This window comes from Lampetra fluviatilis, chromosome 4 (genome assembly GCF_964198595.1).
Source record: "Lampetra fluviatilis chromosome 4, kcLamFluv1.1, whole genome shotgun sequence".
NCBI lineage: Eukaryota > Metazoa > Chordata > Hyperoartia > Petromyzontiformes > Petromyzontidae > Lampetra > Lampetra fluviatilis.
In genome coordinates, this window is record NC_136278.1 from 31,303,959 (window position 1) to 31,318,263 (window position 14,305).

Here is a 14,305-nt window from a genome sequence, read left to right on the forward strand (position 1 = left end):
AACCAAGATAATGATTCGAACAACCCGTGAGTAAATAATGGTCTTTATTTTAGTATAATTATCTTCAGTCCTTTGTCAATCCGCGAATGGATGAAGGCCGTGTTATTCATGGAGCTTGTTTTACCACACTTCACCACGCTGGTAAGTGTGAATTCCTCAAGGGGGTTGGCAAAGATCATTCGTCACTGACATTAGCCTGGGCTTCGAATCCAACTCAGGTCGCCGGGTTCACAGCACGATGCCCGAACCACTCTTCCACTGTTCCCCTATTATTTACAACACGTACAATAAAAACCATATATCGTAATATTTCATGTATATCAAACGGGTTATTATCTTCTATTCCACAATGAACCATTACATTTTAACTCCACAGCTTCCATAGTCCCCAACACTGACAATTCCGGCTCATCACAGCTCCGCACGGCCCCCCAAACCAAAACCCGACCCGCATGTCACGCGAGGCTCCGACTGGGCCCTGGGCCGGGCCTGCGGCTCACGCCGGCGCGTCTTCACGTCTTGCCGCCTCCAGGTCCTTGTCCACGCTGGGCCTGGTCATCTCAGCCCTGGCCGATCAGGCAGCCGGGAAGAACAAGAACAAGTTCGTGCCGTACCGCGATTCGGCGCTGACCTGGCTGCTCAAGGTGCGTGGGCGTGAGTGAGGGGCGTGAATCGGTCGAGGGAGATCTCTCCGATGTCGGCCCGGCCTTCAGTGGGTTTGATCCCGACCCTGACGCCTGCTGTGTATTTGGATTTTGCGTGTCTCTCTCTCTCGCTCCCCGTGGTTGCGTGGATTTTTCTCCGGGGCCTCCGGTTTTTCCCTCCACATTTTTAGAATGAACGTGCTTTTAGAGTGTTTGGCTGCTATACATTTCTACTTGATAAGCCACTTGGTTCTGAAAAAAAAGTGGGATGAAATGTCTGTGTATCAAATGTCGCAACGCTTCGGATGCGATTTTGGACTGAGCCCAAATTGACCAAAACATGTTTTCTACCATTTTCTTTATTTATTTAAATGGAATTGACAGCTGATTAAAAATGAAAGGAAATTAATTGGTTGCCAGAATTCTCATTTTTGTAAATTGTTATTATTTTAAATAGCCAATTTAGTAGGGGAGAGCGGAGTTAGTTGTAGCATTTGCGTAAAAACACGTGTCTTATATATGGTGAGACATTGTCATTTTATTTTACGTTTTAGACCCATTGTAATTTACTTAATTCAGACTAGAACGTAATTTCTGGTCTTTTGCATACAGTAAGCTTTCGTAATGTTGAAGTCGAGCAAATAAATGGAAGTAGCATTAGCCTCTGTGTTTATGCAAATTAAATATCAGATTTACAGGGGAGAACGTGCGAACGTCAAGGATGATGGTTGAGATTTATAAGGGCTTGAGGTGACCAATAGGGTCTGAATTGGTCTGACAGGTTTGTGTGTGGTCGCGTTTTTGGAGTGCGTTGTGCGGTCGCGGTTAGGGGTGTACGCGGTGCGGTTGCATTGCGGTTGCGTTGAGGTTGCGTTGAGGTTGCGCGCCGCGTGGTTGCGCTCGATCTGTGTGCATCGCGCCTCCCTCGCTCGCCAGGACAACCTGGGCGGGAACAGCCGCACGGCAATGGTGGCCACGGTGAGCCCCGCCGCGGACAACTACGAGGAAACGCTGTCGACGCTGCGCTACGCCGACCGCGCCAAGCGCATCGTCAACCACGCCGTCGTCAACGAGGACCCCAACGCACGCATCATCCGCGAGCTGCGCGACGAGGTGGACAAGCTGAGGAGCCAGCTCAACCAGGCCGAGGTGACTCGGGGGAGTGGGGTGCGGGCGGGAGTGGGGGGGGGTGGTAATCTCTATTTGTAAATTAAGGCCCTGACAAGTCCAAAGACCTGACAGGCCTAATAACGTCAAGCGGCTTAAAACAGCAAGTGGCCAGGGCAGACGGATCTGGAAGCTTGCTTAAGGGAGGTGGGCGGTCCTGAAACTTAAAGCTTATTTAAACAGGGCCCTACATTAAAAAAAAACATAACATTCATAGTTTTTTTCCTCTGGTAAATGATTTTTAATAACGTAGTTTCTTACTTTCATGGAAAAATTCTGAAAACAATATCGATCGGCAAAAATATCGATAACATAAAACAGTTTCGGGATCTCAAGGAGTGGGGTGGGCATCGCCCACATTGCCCTCCCCCCCCCCCCTTTGGATCCGCTACTGGCGGCCAGCAACAAACAGCACAATGGATGGTATAACAAATGCATGTTTAAATAAGACCGCCGTTCTGTCTTAGTACAAATCAAATATTTTTTAGTTATCGGCCTATTCATTTTACACACCGGTATTATCGGCCGATGACTAAAACACTTTATATTTGTGTGGTCACGTGTGCGCCACGTGCGTCTGTGGTGTGTGTGCGCGTGCGTACGCGCCGTGTGCACACCACATGGTGTGCTGCGTGTCCCGCGCCGTGCCAGCTGGCGTGTGCAGAGCAGCACAGGAGTGCCAGCCTGCGCCATGCCATATGCAAGTACGCCCTACGTAGGCTACGTAGGCTCTTCATGCTGCCGTACCCGTAGGCGTGGGGCCAATGCTTTCTTCCATAAGGGCCGAATTATCATTTGAGCAGCGGCAGCAGCCGCAGTTTATCCACTGCCGAATGAAGGATTTTCCACACAGTCATCCGTCGCAGTAACTGCGTTGCCACCAGTTCATATTAAACACAAGACAAAGATCACCCGTAGGCCTTGTACAGATTGTTGGGGGCAAGCACGCACACGCACGCACACCGGTACACCACCCACACACATAGATACGGCACATCAAACAACGACACACAATGACACAACAAAGACAAAGATCCCTTAACAGACTTGTGGACGAGTGCCGTAAGCGAGCACCTGTGAAGGCCAACACGGCACACGAGGGTGTGGGTGGTCAACCACGCGCCTGCCTGCCACCACTGCCTCCCCAGTCCTGATGTTTACACACTGCACCAGGTACTTGTTGAGGGCTGAGTCGACCTAAGGGTGGCCCAGTACCGGTTCAGATATTCACGACTGTCATTGCTCGTGAGCGGGAATCAAATTGGGGTCGACGGGTTCGTAGAGCAGCGCGCTGACCAACTGTTATTACACATTTAAAACAAACGCTGTATTTAGCACATTCACACACAGTCACTCAAGATGTGTCACGTGTGTCCCCCTGACCCACAATCCCCTCTCACCGCCACCGCCGTGGCCGCTTTGCGCAATCCCCTGGCTGTGGCGTCGGGGTCCAGTCTCTGATGGCCCCCGAGCTGCAGGAGCGGCTGCAGCAGAGCGAGAAGCTGATCCAGGAGATGACGCTCACCTGGGAGCAGAAACTCCGCAAGACCGAGGAGATCGCGCAGGTGAGGTTCTCCCGCCACCCCCCCCCCCCCTCACTCGCTGCTCCCCCACGTCCGCACGTCACTTGCTCCCTTATACACTTTTAAATCGAGATTGAAAACTAACTTCTTTAGAACTGCTTTTTGTGTTTAGTTTGTTGTCCTTCCCTTGTACCTCCAATTAGCACGGTTGGCTACGTACGGTGCGAAAGAAGTTCAACGTAGGCATTCATACTCCCACCACTCCCCCTCGCTCACATCCATCCCACCCGTCTAACCCTCCCTCACCCCCTCGCTCCCTTCAGGATCAGAATCTTTATTTGGACTGGAGTAATCCGATGAGCTAGGAAGCTCTTTGCCGCACATGTCCAGTAGGGACGGGGCATCAAGTTCCTCGCTCCCTCGCTCCCTCATCCCCTATCTAACCCTCCATCTCTCCCTCCTTCCCACGATTCTTTCTTTCCTTGTCTCGCCCTCTCCTTCCCTCCTCCCTAACGTAACTCCCTCGGTGACAGCGGCACCCTGCACGCTATGCGGACGTGCTGTAAATTATCTTCATGTACAGTTTCTGGGTTTATTCTTGGAAATGTCACAGGGTTGCTGTCCAGAACATTACGTTCATTAATTCTCATCGGTCATTAGCTACGCACGGCGCGCACGAACGGGAGCGATCGTGCTCAGGCCAGTGAGTGATTCCGTCCCGTTTTGCCGCATGGCCCCGGCGGAATGGGGGGCGGCAGGAGAGGCAGAAGCAGCTGGAGAGCATGGGCATCTCGCTGGAGTCGTCCGGCATCAAGGTGGGCGAGGACAAGAGCTTCCTCGTGAACCTCAACGCCGACCCGGCCCTGAACGAGCTGCTCGTCTACTACCTGAAGGTCAGCGCCCCCCCCACCACCCCCCACTACCACCCCCCCTACCCCCCCTACCACCCCTCCTACCACCCCCCTTACCCCCCCTACTACCCCCCCTACCACCCCTACCCCCACCACCTCTTTACCCCTCCCCACCTCTTGCCACATGAAGCACACAGCCCGGCCATGAGATGGGTGGTGTGCGATTATGTGACGAATGACAAATGAGTGGTAAGCGAGCGGCGAGTGACGTGCGGTGAGTTACGAGGGGTGAGCGATGTCCGTGCTGGAGGAGTGGTGAGGGTTGAGCAGTGGGTTACGAGGGGTGAGCGGTAGGAGTGATGAGGGTTGAGCAGTGGGTTACGAGGGGTGAGCGGTGGCCGTGCTGTAGGAGTGATGAGGGGTGAGCAGTGGGTTACGAGGGGTGAGCAGTGGCCGTGCTGTAGGAGTGATGAGGGGTGAGCAGTGGGTTACGAGGGGTGAGCAGTGGGTTACAAGGGGTGAGCGGTGTCCGTGCTGGAGGAGTGATGAGGGTTGAGCAGCGGGTTGTTATGAGTGGCGAGCGGTGAGGGCCGGGGTGACGCGACGAGCGACGCGTCTGCCGTAGGAGCGCACGGCCGTCGGAGCCGCCGACTCGCAGGACGTGCAGCTGTGCGGCATCGGCATCCTGCCCGAGCACTGCACCATCACCATGGCGCCCGACGGCGACATCACCCTCCAGCCGTTCCAGGGGGCACGGTAACTCACGGCATGCCACCTCTCCTCGCGCCGCCCCTCGCGAGCCGCATCGCACTACCTTCCTGCGTCACGCGGTCGGCCCTGCCCCCTGCAATGACGCCGCCTCGCAGTGACCCCCATCGACGCTGGGCTGACCTCTGTGCCCCCTGTACTCGTGTGCGTGCACGAGAGAGTGCACACGTGTTTGTGCGCCCTGCAACTGCGCTCGGAGAGATGGAGGAGTGGTGGCGAACCGGTTTGGCGCGCTGCGCTACGAAACGAAAAACTTTACTTCGGTTCCTTGTGACGATCAACGTCGGTGCCGAAAAATTTGATCCGGTACTGGGCCTTGGCTCGGTGCACGAACTTCGGCACCGCCGGGCATGGTGCTGGCCACACTGGCCCCTCGTGCAGTGTGCCAACCTCAAAAGACGCTCACTATCCGCCCTTGCCCCCAACGGTTCACTGAAGGCTACATGGTGATCTTTGTCTTTTGTGTGCGTGGGCCATGCAGCACGTGCGTGAACGGGGCGGTTGTGACGAGCGCGACGCCGCTGTGGCACGGAGACCGCATCCTGTGGGGGAACAACCACTTCTTCAGGTGACACGGCCGCACGCGCACAGGCGTCGCACACGCACCCTCACGCTCTCGCCTGGCGACACGGCAAGCGCAGTGGGGGGGGGGGGGGAGCGCACATCGAGACGGAGCACGGCACCCCAACACAGCCCAGGCGCCTCCTGGCCCCAAGCCTCCAAGCGAGCGACCTTCCTCTCGTGGCCTGGCGATCCGCTGTGGACGGAGGCGGTGGGGGACGGGGGAGGGGATTGTGGAAAGTTGAAGGAATCTCGCAATGCTGACCAGTACACCACGGCAGCATCCCAGATGGCATTTAATTATTATTTGTAGTTAAAATGTGCAGTTTCAAAACATACTCTTTAGTTCTTTCGGTAAATTCACGTAGGTATAAAATAAAAATAAATAAGTAAATTTTCAATTTTTATAAATCAAATCACGACGTTTCGGAAGCACCACAAGCCTCCATCATCAGGTGGGACAGCAAGAAATAATTTTCTGTAATAAAATCAATCGTTTCGGGCCACCCGACCTCGCGGGGGCGGGGGGTGACTTGCGCGGCAGTACCGTGTGCCCCCCCCCCACACCCACCACCACCACCACCCTCACCCACCGCACGTGTCGGCGCAGAATAAACCTTCCCGGGCACAAGCGGCGGACGCGCGCGCGGGACGGCGGGGGGGCGGACGCGCCGGAGGCGTCCGACTGGGAGAGCGGCAGCGTGGGCGGCTCCCCGGGCAGCGAGGTCTCCTCCGAGTACGACTGCAGCTTCGAGTTCGCGCGAACCGAGGTCATGATGAAGGCGCTCGGCAACGACGGTGCGTGCGTCGGTGTGCGTGAGTCGGTGTGCGTGCGTCGGTGTGCGTGAGTCGGTGTGCGTGCGTCGGTGTGCGTGAGTCGGTGTGCGTGAGTCGGTGTGCGTGAGTCGGTGTGCGTGAGTCGGTGTGCGTGAGTCGGTGTGCGTGCGTCGGTGTGCGTGAGTCGGTGTGCGTGAGTCGGTGTGCGTGCGTCGGTGTGCGTGCGTCGGTGTGCGTGCGTCGGTGTGCGTGCGTCGGTGTGCGTGCGTCGGTGTGCGTGAGTCGGTGTGCGTGAGTCGGTGTGCGTGAGTCGGTGTGCGTGAGTCGGTGTGCGTGCGTCGGTGTGCGTGCGTCGGTGTGCGTGAGTCGGTGTGCGTGAGTCGGTGTGCGTGCGTCGGTGTGCGTGCGTCGGTGTGCGTGCGTCGGTGTGCGTGCGTCGGTGTGCGTGAGTCGGTGTGCGTGAGTCGGTGTGCGTGCGCTGCTCGCTCGCCACCTGGCGGCCGGCCAGTTGACGCGTCGGTGTGTTTTTCTTTCCCCGTGGCCGACGTCACTATTTTGTTTGTGTGTTTTTTAGGTCGACTAATGACGTGGCCAATTTTGGTTGTCGTGTAACCCTCCGCCACCCAGCACGGCCACGTTGTATCCGAGCGGTTTGACGACGCGCCGATTATAATTATGTTATTGTTTCGGCGAGCAGAGCCAGCCTCCTGGATCATTCATAACACGTTGAGATCACTCCCTGCTTTGTAAATCAGGGACAGTTAAGTCGCATGAGTCCATTGACGCACGATACATTGTAATCGAGCGCTCCATGTCGTGATCGCCAGACCCCGTCGCCAGCCTGCTGGGCTCGCTGGAGCGCCAGCACGAGCAGGAGAAGCGCTCGGCCCTGCAGCGCCAGCGCGAGCTCTACGAGCGCCAGCTCGACTCGCTGCGCCAGCAGCTGCCCCCCGAGTCGCTGTCTCCGTCGCGAGCCCCCGCCAGTGGCGCCCGCGCCACGCTGCTGTCTCCCCCGACCCCTGGGACCTCCAACCGGCTCCGACAGTGGGCGGAGGAGAGGTAGGGGGCTCGGCGCCAGCGGTGCGGACGCCGCGCTGTCTGCTGCTCGCGTCGCCGTGCTGACCCCGTGCCGGTGGCGTGCGTGTGCCGAGCCGCGTGGTTATGTATGGACGTTGAACTTCTTTCGCGCACTACGTAGCCGACCGCGATAAAACAGTGTGTGTACGGGTGATGGAGTGATTGTGAGTCTGTGTAGTTCAGTGCACTTATATATGTGTGTGAACTCAGCCTTAAATGAGTACCTGGTGCATGGTGTAGGGACAAAGACGGCTGGACGTGGTGTACCATATGCCGGCCTTCATCGGTGCTCGCTAACATCACTCGCCCTCTGGGTCTGTTTAGGCTCTTGGCGGGGGATCTTTATTTGTGTTTGTGTGCGCAGGGACCAGGTGTTCAGGCTCAGCCTGGCAAGGCTACGTGAGCAGGTGGTGCGCACCGACGCCCTGGTGCGCGAGGCGAACTTCCTCGCCGGCGAGATGGGGAGGAACACCGAGTACCAGGTCACGCTGCAGATCCCAGCGCACAATCTCAGCGCCAACCGCAAGGTACCAACGCTCGCGGCGCTCGACACACCGCACCCTTGGCGAGATGCATGTTGTATGAGTGTGTGTGTGTGCGCGTGCATGAGCACTGTGAATCCGTGTGAGCGTGTGTGTGCGTGTCGGGCGTGTGGTGCTGGCCACCCAGCCCCTCGCGTGCTGTGCCAGCCTTCGTTTAACAGCACTTGCCCCAACAGTCCGTTAAGGCTACACGGGTGGACCTTTGTCTTTGTCTCTGCGCGTGCTCGTACGCCGTGTGCGCGCGCCACAGAGGGGGGGCATGGTGAGCGAGGCGGCCGTGCAGGTGAGGAGGGAGGGGAGGGGCACGCAGGTGTGGGGCGTGGAGAAGCTGGAGAACAAGCTGGTGGACATGCGGGAGCTGTACCAGGCGTGGCGTGAGCAGCATCCCGCCGTGAGTCCCCGCGCCCTTCCCTGCTCGCCGCATTACCGGTCGTTATCGGCGTGAAACTAACGCTGAACTATTTTTTTATTATTTTACCAGGTAAGGCCCACTGAGCTGCATAGGTCTTTTTTTTTCCACATGCGACCTGGCCACAAGCGATAGCTTCAACGAGGTGGCTTGCCATGTGGACATTAATAGCAGCCAAATTGATAGCAGCCGAATAAACGCGTGTTGGTATTTTAAAATGTGGAGGGGAAAACCGGAGGACCCGGAGATAAATCCACGCAACCACGGTGAGAGAGACCGCAAAACTCCAAATATACAGGCATCGGAGTCGGGATCAAACCCACGATCTCCTGTATACTAGGCGAGGTAGTTAACATATCACCACCGCGCGGACACTGACGATCGGTTTGTTGAGAGGCGGCGACGTGGCCCAGCGGTGTTGGCTTTTACTGCTTTATTGCAGAGGGTTCGCGGTTTGGAATCCGGCCGGCCGCCCTGGTTAATACCGTGCTGAGGATTAACTGTAAAGTACTACCACGCGCCCGTCGCTTCGCTCGTGGGTGGACGTAAACATTTTTTTTGCCAAATATGAATGAATTCACCTAAAATCGATCAACATGGACCCCCTCACCTCCTCCACTGCAGACTCTGTCTGTGGAACACAATGGGTTTCTTCGTGATGATTTTCTGTCCTTTTTTTATTTCGCTTATTTGTCCTTTTTTTATTATTCATTTATTTTTACTGCGACATGTTGCGTATGTCTGAGAAGCAGCGGTGTTTTTGTTGCTGTTGATGAAACCCGATTTAAGAGCTTCTTGACTCTAAATCAACTACTACCACCCTTGCGTTATACGAACTGCACAGATAGCAACCTTTTATTTACTTATTATTAATTATTTGTACAAATGATTCCACCATCGGTTACAGTTTGACCACGTGTCTCGCTGGCTGCTGCTGTTGTCGCCGTGGCACTGATCCTGTACAACTCTTGCCGTGGTGAGTGTGTGTTGCAAGCGCCACCCCTAGGTCAGCCCTGTGTGTGTGTGTGTTGGTCACACTGCCCCGCTCTGTGTCACCCTTGCCCCAGTCCTGCTGTGCTGTGCGTCTCATCGTGTGTGTTTGCGTGGGGAGCAGTGTTGCAGTGGTTAGCGCACCGCACTGCGAACCCGGCAACCTGGGTTTGATCTCCGCTTACGACCGATAACTGAATATCGGAACCGGCCCTGGGGCCTCACCTAGGTCGACTCGGCCTCAAATGAGTACCTGGTGCGGTGTGTAAACATCACCACTAAGGAGACAAAGGCGGCGGGGGCGTGGTGCTGGCCACCTTGTGTGCTGTACCAGCCTTCGTAGGTGCTCGCGAACAGCGCTTGCCCCTTCCAGGCTATTAAGGCTACACGGGGGATCTTTGTCTTTGGTGTACCGTGTGCAGGAGGCAGCCGGCTGGGGCCGTCAAGCCGACCCGTTCTTCGAGGCCCAGGAGAACCAGAAGCTGATCGGCGTGGCCAACGTGTTCCTGGAGTGCCTGTACCACGACGTGACGCTGCAGTACGCGGCGCCCATCATCAGCCAGCAGGGCGAGGTGAGCGTGCGCCGCCTCGTCTCCTGTGCACACGTGGAGAGCGGCAGGGCAAGTGGCTCGCTCACTGCGCTGCGAAACCGGCGGCGGCCCGCATTCGATTCCCACTCACGACCAACGTCCGTGATGTCTGAACCGGTCCTGGGCCTTTCCTCGGGCGACTCGGCCTTCAACGCACACCTCGTGCGGAGTGTAAACATCGGCACTGCGGAGATAAAGGCGGCCGGGGGGGCGGTGTGGACCCACAGACCCCCACGTGCGCCTTGCCGGCCTTCGTAGGTGCTCGCTAACAGCACTTGACCCCACCACAGTCCTTTAAAGGCCACACACTGGATCGTTGTCTTTGTGTGTGACTGTGTGACTGTGTGTGACTGTGTGTGTGTGTGTGACTGTGTGTGTGTGTGCGTGCGTGTGTGTGTGACTGTGTGTGTGTGCGCGTGCGTGTGTGTGTGCGCGTGTGTGTGTGTGCGCGTACAGGTGGCTGGGCGCCTGCACGTGGAGCTGGAGCGCGTGGGGGGGGCCGTGCCCGACCGGTTTGGGGGCGGCGAGGAGGGGGGCTCGGAGAACTCGAGCGAGAGCGGAGTGTGCGACGAGTGCGAGGGGGACGGGAGCCCCCCACGCCGCCTCATCTGCAGGGTGAGCGGCCCCCCCCATCCCCCATCCCCCATCCCATCCCACATTTCGGCACTCCCATGAGCAATGGGATCGTAATGTTATTTATGTAATAGAATCAGGAATCAGAATATTTATTTATCCTGGAGGAATCCAATGAACTATAAAGCTTTTTTTCACAGATGTCCAGTCACGCTGTGTGTGTGTAATGCTGTTTGTAACATCTTGTAAACCTTGCAGATATGTGTGACATCGTTGTGTGTGTTTGTATGTTTATATTTACTTGTGTATGCGTCACGCGACTGTGTGTGTGTGTGTGACGTGACTGTGTGTCTGGCATGGCGTGTGCGTGACGTGGCCCTCTGTGCAATGTGTCTGACACGGCTTTGTGACGTGGCACCTGGGTCTATTCCATGACCATTGACACGTCACGTCGCCTCAAAGTGTTGCAGACTAAGTGGCCTGGCTTGTGCCAGGTTGTCTAGCGGTTGTTATTGTTGAGTACCTGGTGCGGTGTGTACGTATCGCCACAAAGGAGAGACAAAGGCGACCCGGCGTGGTGTTGGCCACCCACCCCCTCGTGTGCCATGTCAGCCTTCATGTTTGCTTCTCGCTAACAGCACTTGCCCCAACAGTGTGTTAAGGCTATACGGGGGATCTTTGTTTGTACTTAACAAGATTGTGCGCTTCCGTCACACGGCTCTTGCGTGTGACCATCAGGTGAAGATCCGCGAGGCTACGGGGCTGCCCCCGGCTCTCACCAACTTCGTCTTCTGCCAGTACTGGCTCTGGGACCACCCCGAGGCCACGGTGGTGCCGCCCGCGCTGGGCCCCGACTCGCGCTCCCCCTCCACCCCCACAGCCCCCTCGGCCCCCTCCTGTTCCGTCAAGTTCGGCCACTGCAAGGTGAGCGATGCGGGGCGGTCACACGGAAGAGCAGGGCCAGGCATCCGGAGCGGAGCTCTGTAATTGTTTAAGTAATCGATCACTCTGCCAATTATGGGGTTCAATCACTCGGCGGAGCAGATAACACCAACAAGGTTTCAACACATGTGCCGCTGGACAGGAGGTGATGGGCGGGACTTGCTGACCTCAGCGGTATCGCCGGGCGTGGCTTTTTGGAAGGTGGTTTTCCTGCCTTCGGGAGTGGCCACTATTTTTATAGTGACCCTGAGGAGTCAACCACTGTGTGTGTGTGTGTCTTGTTTCTGGGGCGGGGTTGGGGAGCGGTGGTGCAGTGGTTAGCACACCACACTACGAACGTGTGGCGACTTTTGTTCAGTTGCTGCTCGCAGCCAACATCGGTGACGAATATCTGAACCGGTCCTGGGCTTGCGGTAGGTCAACTCAACCCTTAAATTAGTAATTGGTGCAGTGTGTAAAAACATCAGCACTGGAGAGACAAAGGTGGGTGGGCGGGCGTGGTGCTGGCCGCCCTTCCAAACGTTTGCTGTGCCGGCCGTCATAGGTGCTCGCTAACAGCACTCTCCCCAACAGTCTGTTAATGGCTACACAAGGGGGATTTTTTGTCGTCGGTGTTGTCAGGAGTTTGTGGTGAATGTGACGGAGGACTTCCTGGAGTTCATGATGGACGGGGCCCTGTCCGTGGAGGTGTGGGGTCACATGCACGGGGGTGCGGCCGGCTCGCGACCGCCCTGGGAGTTCACCACGCTGCAGGCCAAGACGCGCTCACTGCGTGACCGGTACGCACACAACGATGAAGATCCCAGCAGACCGTTGGGGCGAGGTGCTTTTAGCGAGCAGCTATGAAGGCCGGCAACGGCGCGCTAGGAGTTGGGTGGCCAGCATCACGGCCGGCCGTCTTTGGCTCCCCGGTGGCGATGTTTACACACAGCGCCAGTTGACCTCTGAGAGGCTCCAAGCCTGGTTCAGAAATTCGTCGCCAAGTTTGGCCATGAGCGGTAATCGAACTTGGGTCGGTCAGTTCTCAGCAGAGTGTGCTAACCACGACACTACCATTCCCCACTTACGGAGACGCACGCACGCACACACGCACGCTTATGTTTAGAAACATCTTTGTTTCACGTTTGAAATGTGACCGCAACTCCAAAACCTGTACAGAGCACGTTTAATTAATGGAGAAGCAGTTTGTCACTGGCGGAGGGGCCAAAAGGGAAGCGCTCAAGCATGGACCTGGATGGTTGCGGGCAATGAGGGCAGCAGAGCGGAACGAGCGACCTGCCGCTGAGCGAAGGTTTGTTTTCATTTTGCAGGTGGGGGGAGGTGACGCGCAAGCTGGAGCTGTGGGTTGAGATTCAGGAGCTGAACGAGGAGGGGGAGTACTCGCCCGTGGAGGTGACGCAGGCCCGCGACGTGCACACGGGAGGCGTGTACCAGCTGAGACAGGTGCGCGCGGACTGCACGCCCCAACCTCGCACGCACGCGCAGACGCCTCTCCACACGCACATTGCGTCCGGTCCTCGCTCTCCTCCAGCACCGACCAGACCCCGAGCGACGAGAGCAGAAGCCGGCGTACAGCCCGAACGCACGGCCACCGCGCGCCCAAGCAGCTTCTGTTTGGCTGCTTAGAGGGGTCTAAACGGGCATGGCACAGGCTGGAGAAGAGATGGGCTGATGTGGTACGGAAGGACGCGGAGCTGATTGGACTTGCCGATGGCTTGTACCTGCGGCGTTGAGATCCGCCCCTAACGAGGAGGCTCGTGAAGGATCTTCCTGGGCAGTTGGAGCCACGCTCGCAACAACGAGCAGAGCGCCGTTGTGGATAAAACGCAGCAAGTTGGCACGGTAGGGAGCACAGCTGCTGCATCTGCCAGTCATGTCAGTCAGTCGACCAATAACACCGGGGTCTGTCCCTTGACCTCCTGCCAACGACGCGTAGCTTGACACCTCCGCCGTTTCGACTGTCGCGATTGGCCGGCGCTACCGCCGACGGACGCCACCGTTGCCGACGCCGCGCGTTGTCTGCGTGCGCGCGTGCAGGGCCAATCGCGCCGCGTGCAGGTGAGCGTGCGGGGGGTGCAGCAGTCGGGGACCCTGCCCATCGTCCCCGAGGAGGTGCTCTCCATCGCCGTTGGCGGCATCACCGCCCGTTGCAGTCGCCTCCAGCGACCCCTCGACTCGTACCAGGCGAGTGGCGCCCGCCACCGGCAGGGTGCCGAGGCTCCACCCAGCTGATGCGGGGGTGGAGGGGGCGGACAGACATAATAAACCTCATGGTGGGACTCCGGGGTCCCTTAAGCCCCCGGCTCTCACGTAAATTGCGTTGCGACGTCATTTTATGCCTGTTGAAGGCGAACAATACGGCAATCTATTCCTCTCGACGAGCTTTACACGATGCGTTAATCAAAGTTTAAAAGTTTAGTTTCTTGTGCGCATTCGTCCTCGCTGCGCTTGGACGACACAGCAACAGAATGATCCGCGCCAGGCGGGTCGCGGCGTTTATGTGCGCGGTGGGACGGAGTCGCCAGAAATTAATTACGATTTTGACTTCCGTTTATTCGGCACCCCGAGGTCCCGCCATATGGTTCATATACGAAAGCGTGCACACATGCACACTCGTGCATTTAACAAACATACGTGCACACGGGCACACACAACACAGGCGCGTGAACTTGTACACACACAAGCACAAAGACAAAGATCCCACCGTATAGCCTTAGCAGACTGTTGGGCAAGTGCTGTTAGCGAGCACCCAAATGCACACACGCATGCACAGACGTGGGTCAAATTTGCACGCTCGCGCACACCTGCACACACCTGAACACACCTGCACACCTGCACACACCATCGCGCTCATGGCATCGCAGCTCCCCTAATGCAGTTGTTCTCTTTTT

General features: G+C 57.1%; 1 protein-coding gene across 4 annotated transcripts in view; it reads left to right on the forward strand.

Annotated features, from left to right (window-relative positions):
- LOC144931756 (kinesin-like protein KIF13A) overlaps positions 1 to 14,305 on the forward strand; it is a 42,477-nt gene that overhangs the window by 16,442 nt on the left and 11,730 nt on the right. For all 4 annotated transcript variants that reach the window (XM_078856010.1, XM_078856013.1, XM_078856011.1 and 1 more), the window contains exons 10-25: positions 533 to 644; positions 1,581 to 1,793; positions 3,266 to 3,376; positions 4,093 to 4,227; positions 4,811 to 4,941; positions 5,435 to 5,521; positions 6,125 to 6,312; positions 7,119 to 7,350; positions 7,733 to 7,895; positions 8,161 to 8,301; positions 9,732 to 9,881; positions 10,356 to 10,514; positions 11,211 to 11,396; positions 12,036 to 12,193; positions 12,725 to 12,857; positions 13,452 to 13,598. In XM_078856010.1, the coding sequence (XP_078712136.1) occupies positions 533 to 644; positions 1,581 to 1,793; positions 3,266 to 3,376; positions 4,093 to 4,227; positions 4,811 to 4,941; positions 5,435 to 5,521; positions 6,125 to 6,312; positions 7,119 to 7,350; positions 7,733 to 7,895; positions 8,161 to 8,301; positions 9,732 to 9,881; positions 10,356 to 10,514; positions 11,211 to 11,396; positions 12,036 to 12,193; positions 12,725 to 12,857; positions 13,452 to 13,598 (2,446 nt within the window). The remainder of the gene's footprint in view (positions 1 to 532; positions 645 to 1,580; positions 1,794 to 3,265; positions 3,377 to 4,092; positions 4,228 to 4,810; positions 4,942 to 5,434; positions 5,522 to 6,124; positions 6,313 to 7,118; positions 7,351 to 7,732; positions 7,896 to 8,160; positions 8,302 to 9,731; positions 9,882 to 10,355; positions 10,515 to 11,210; positions 11,397 to 12,035; positions 12,194 to 12,724; positions 12,858 to 13,451; positions 13,599 to 14,305) is intronic.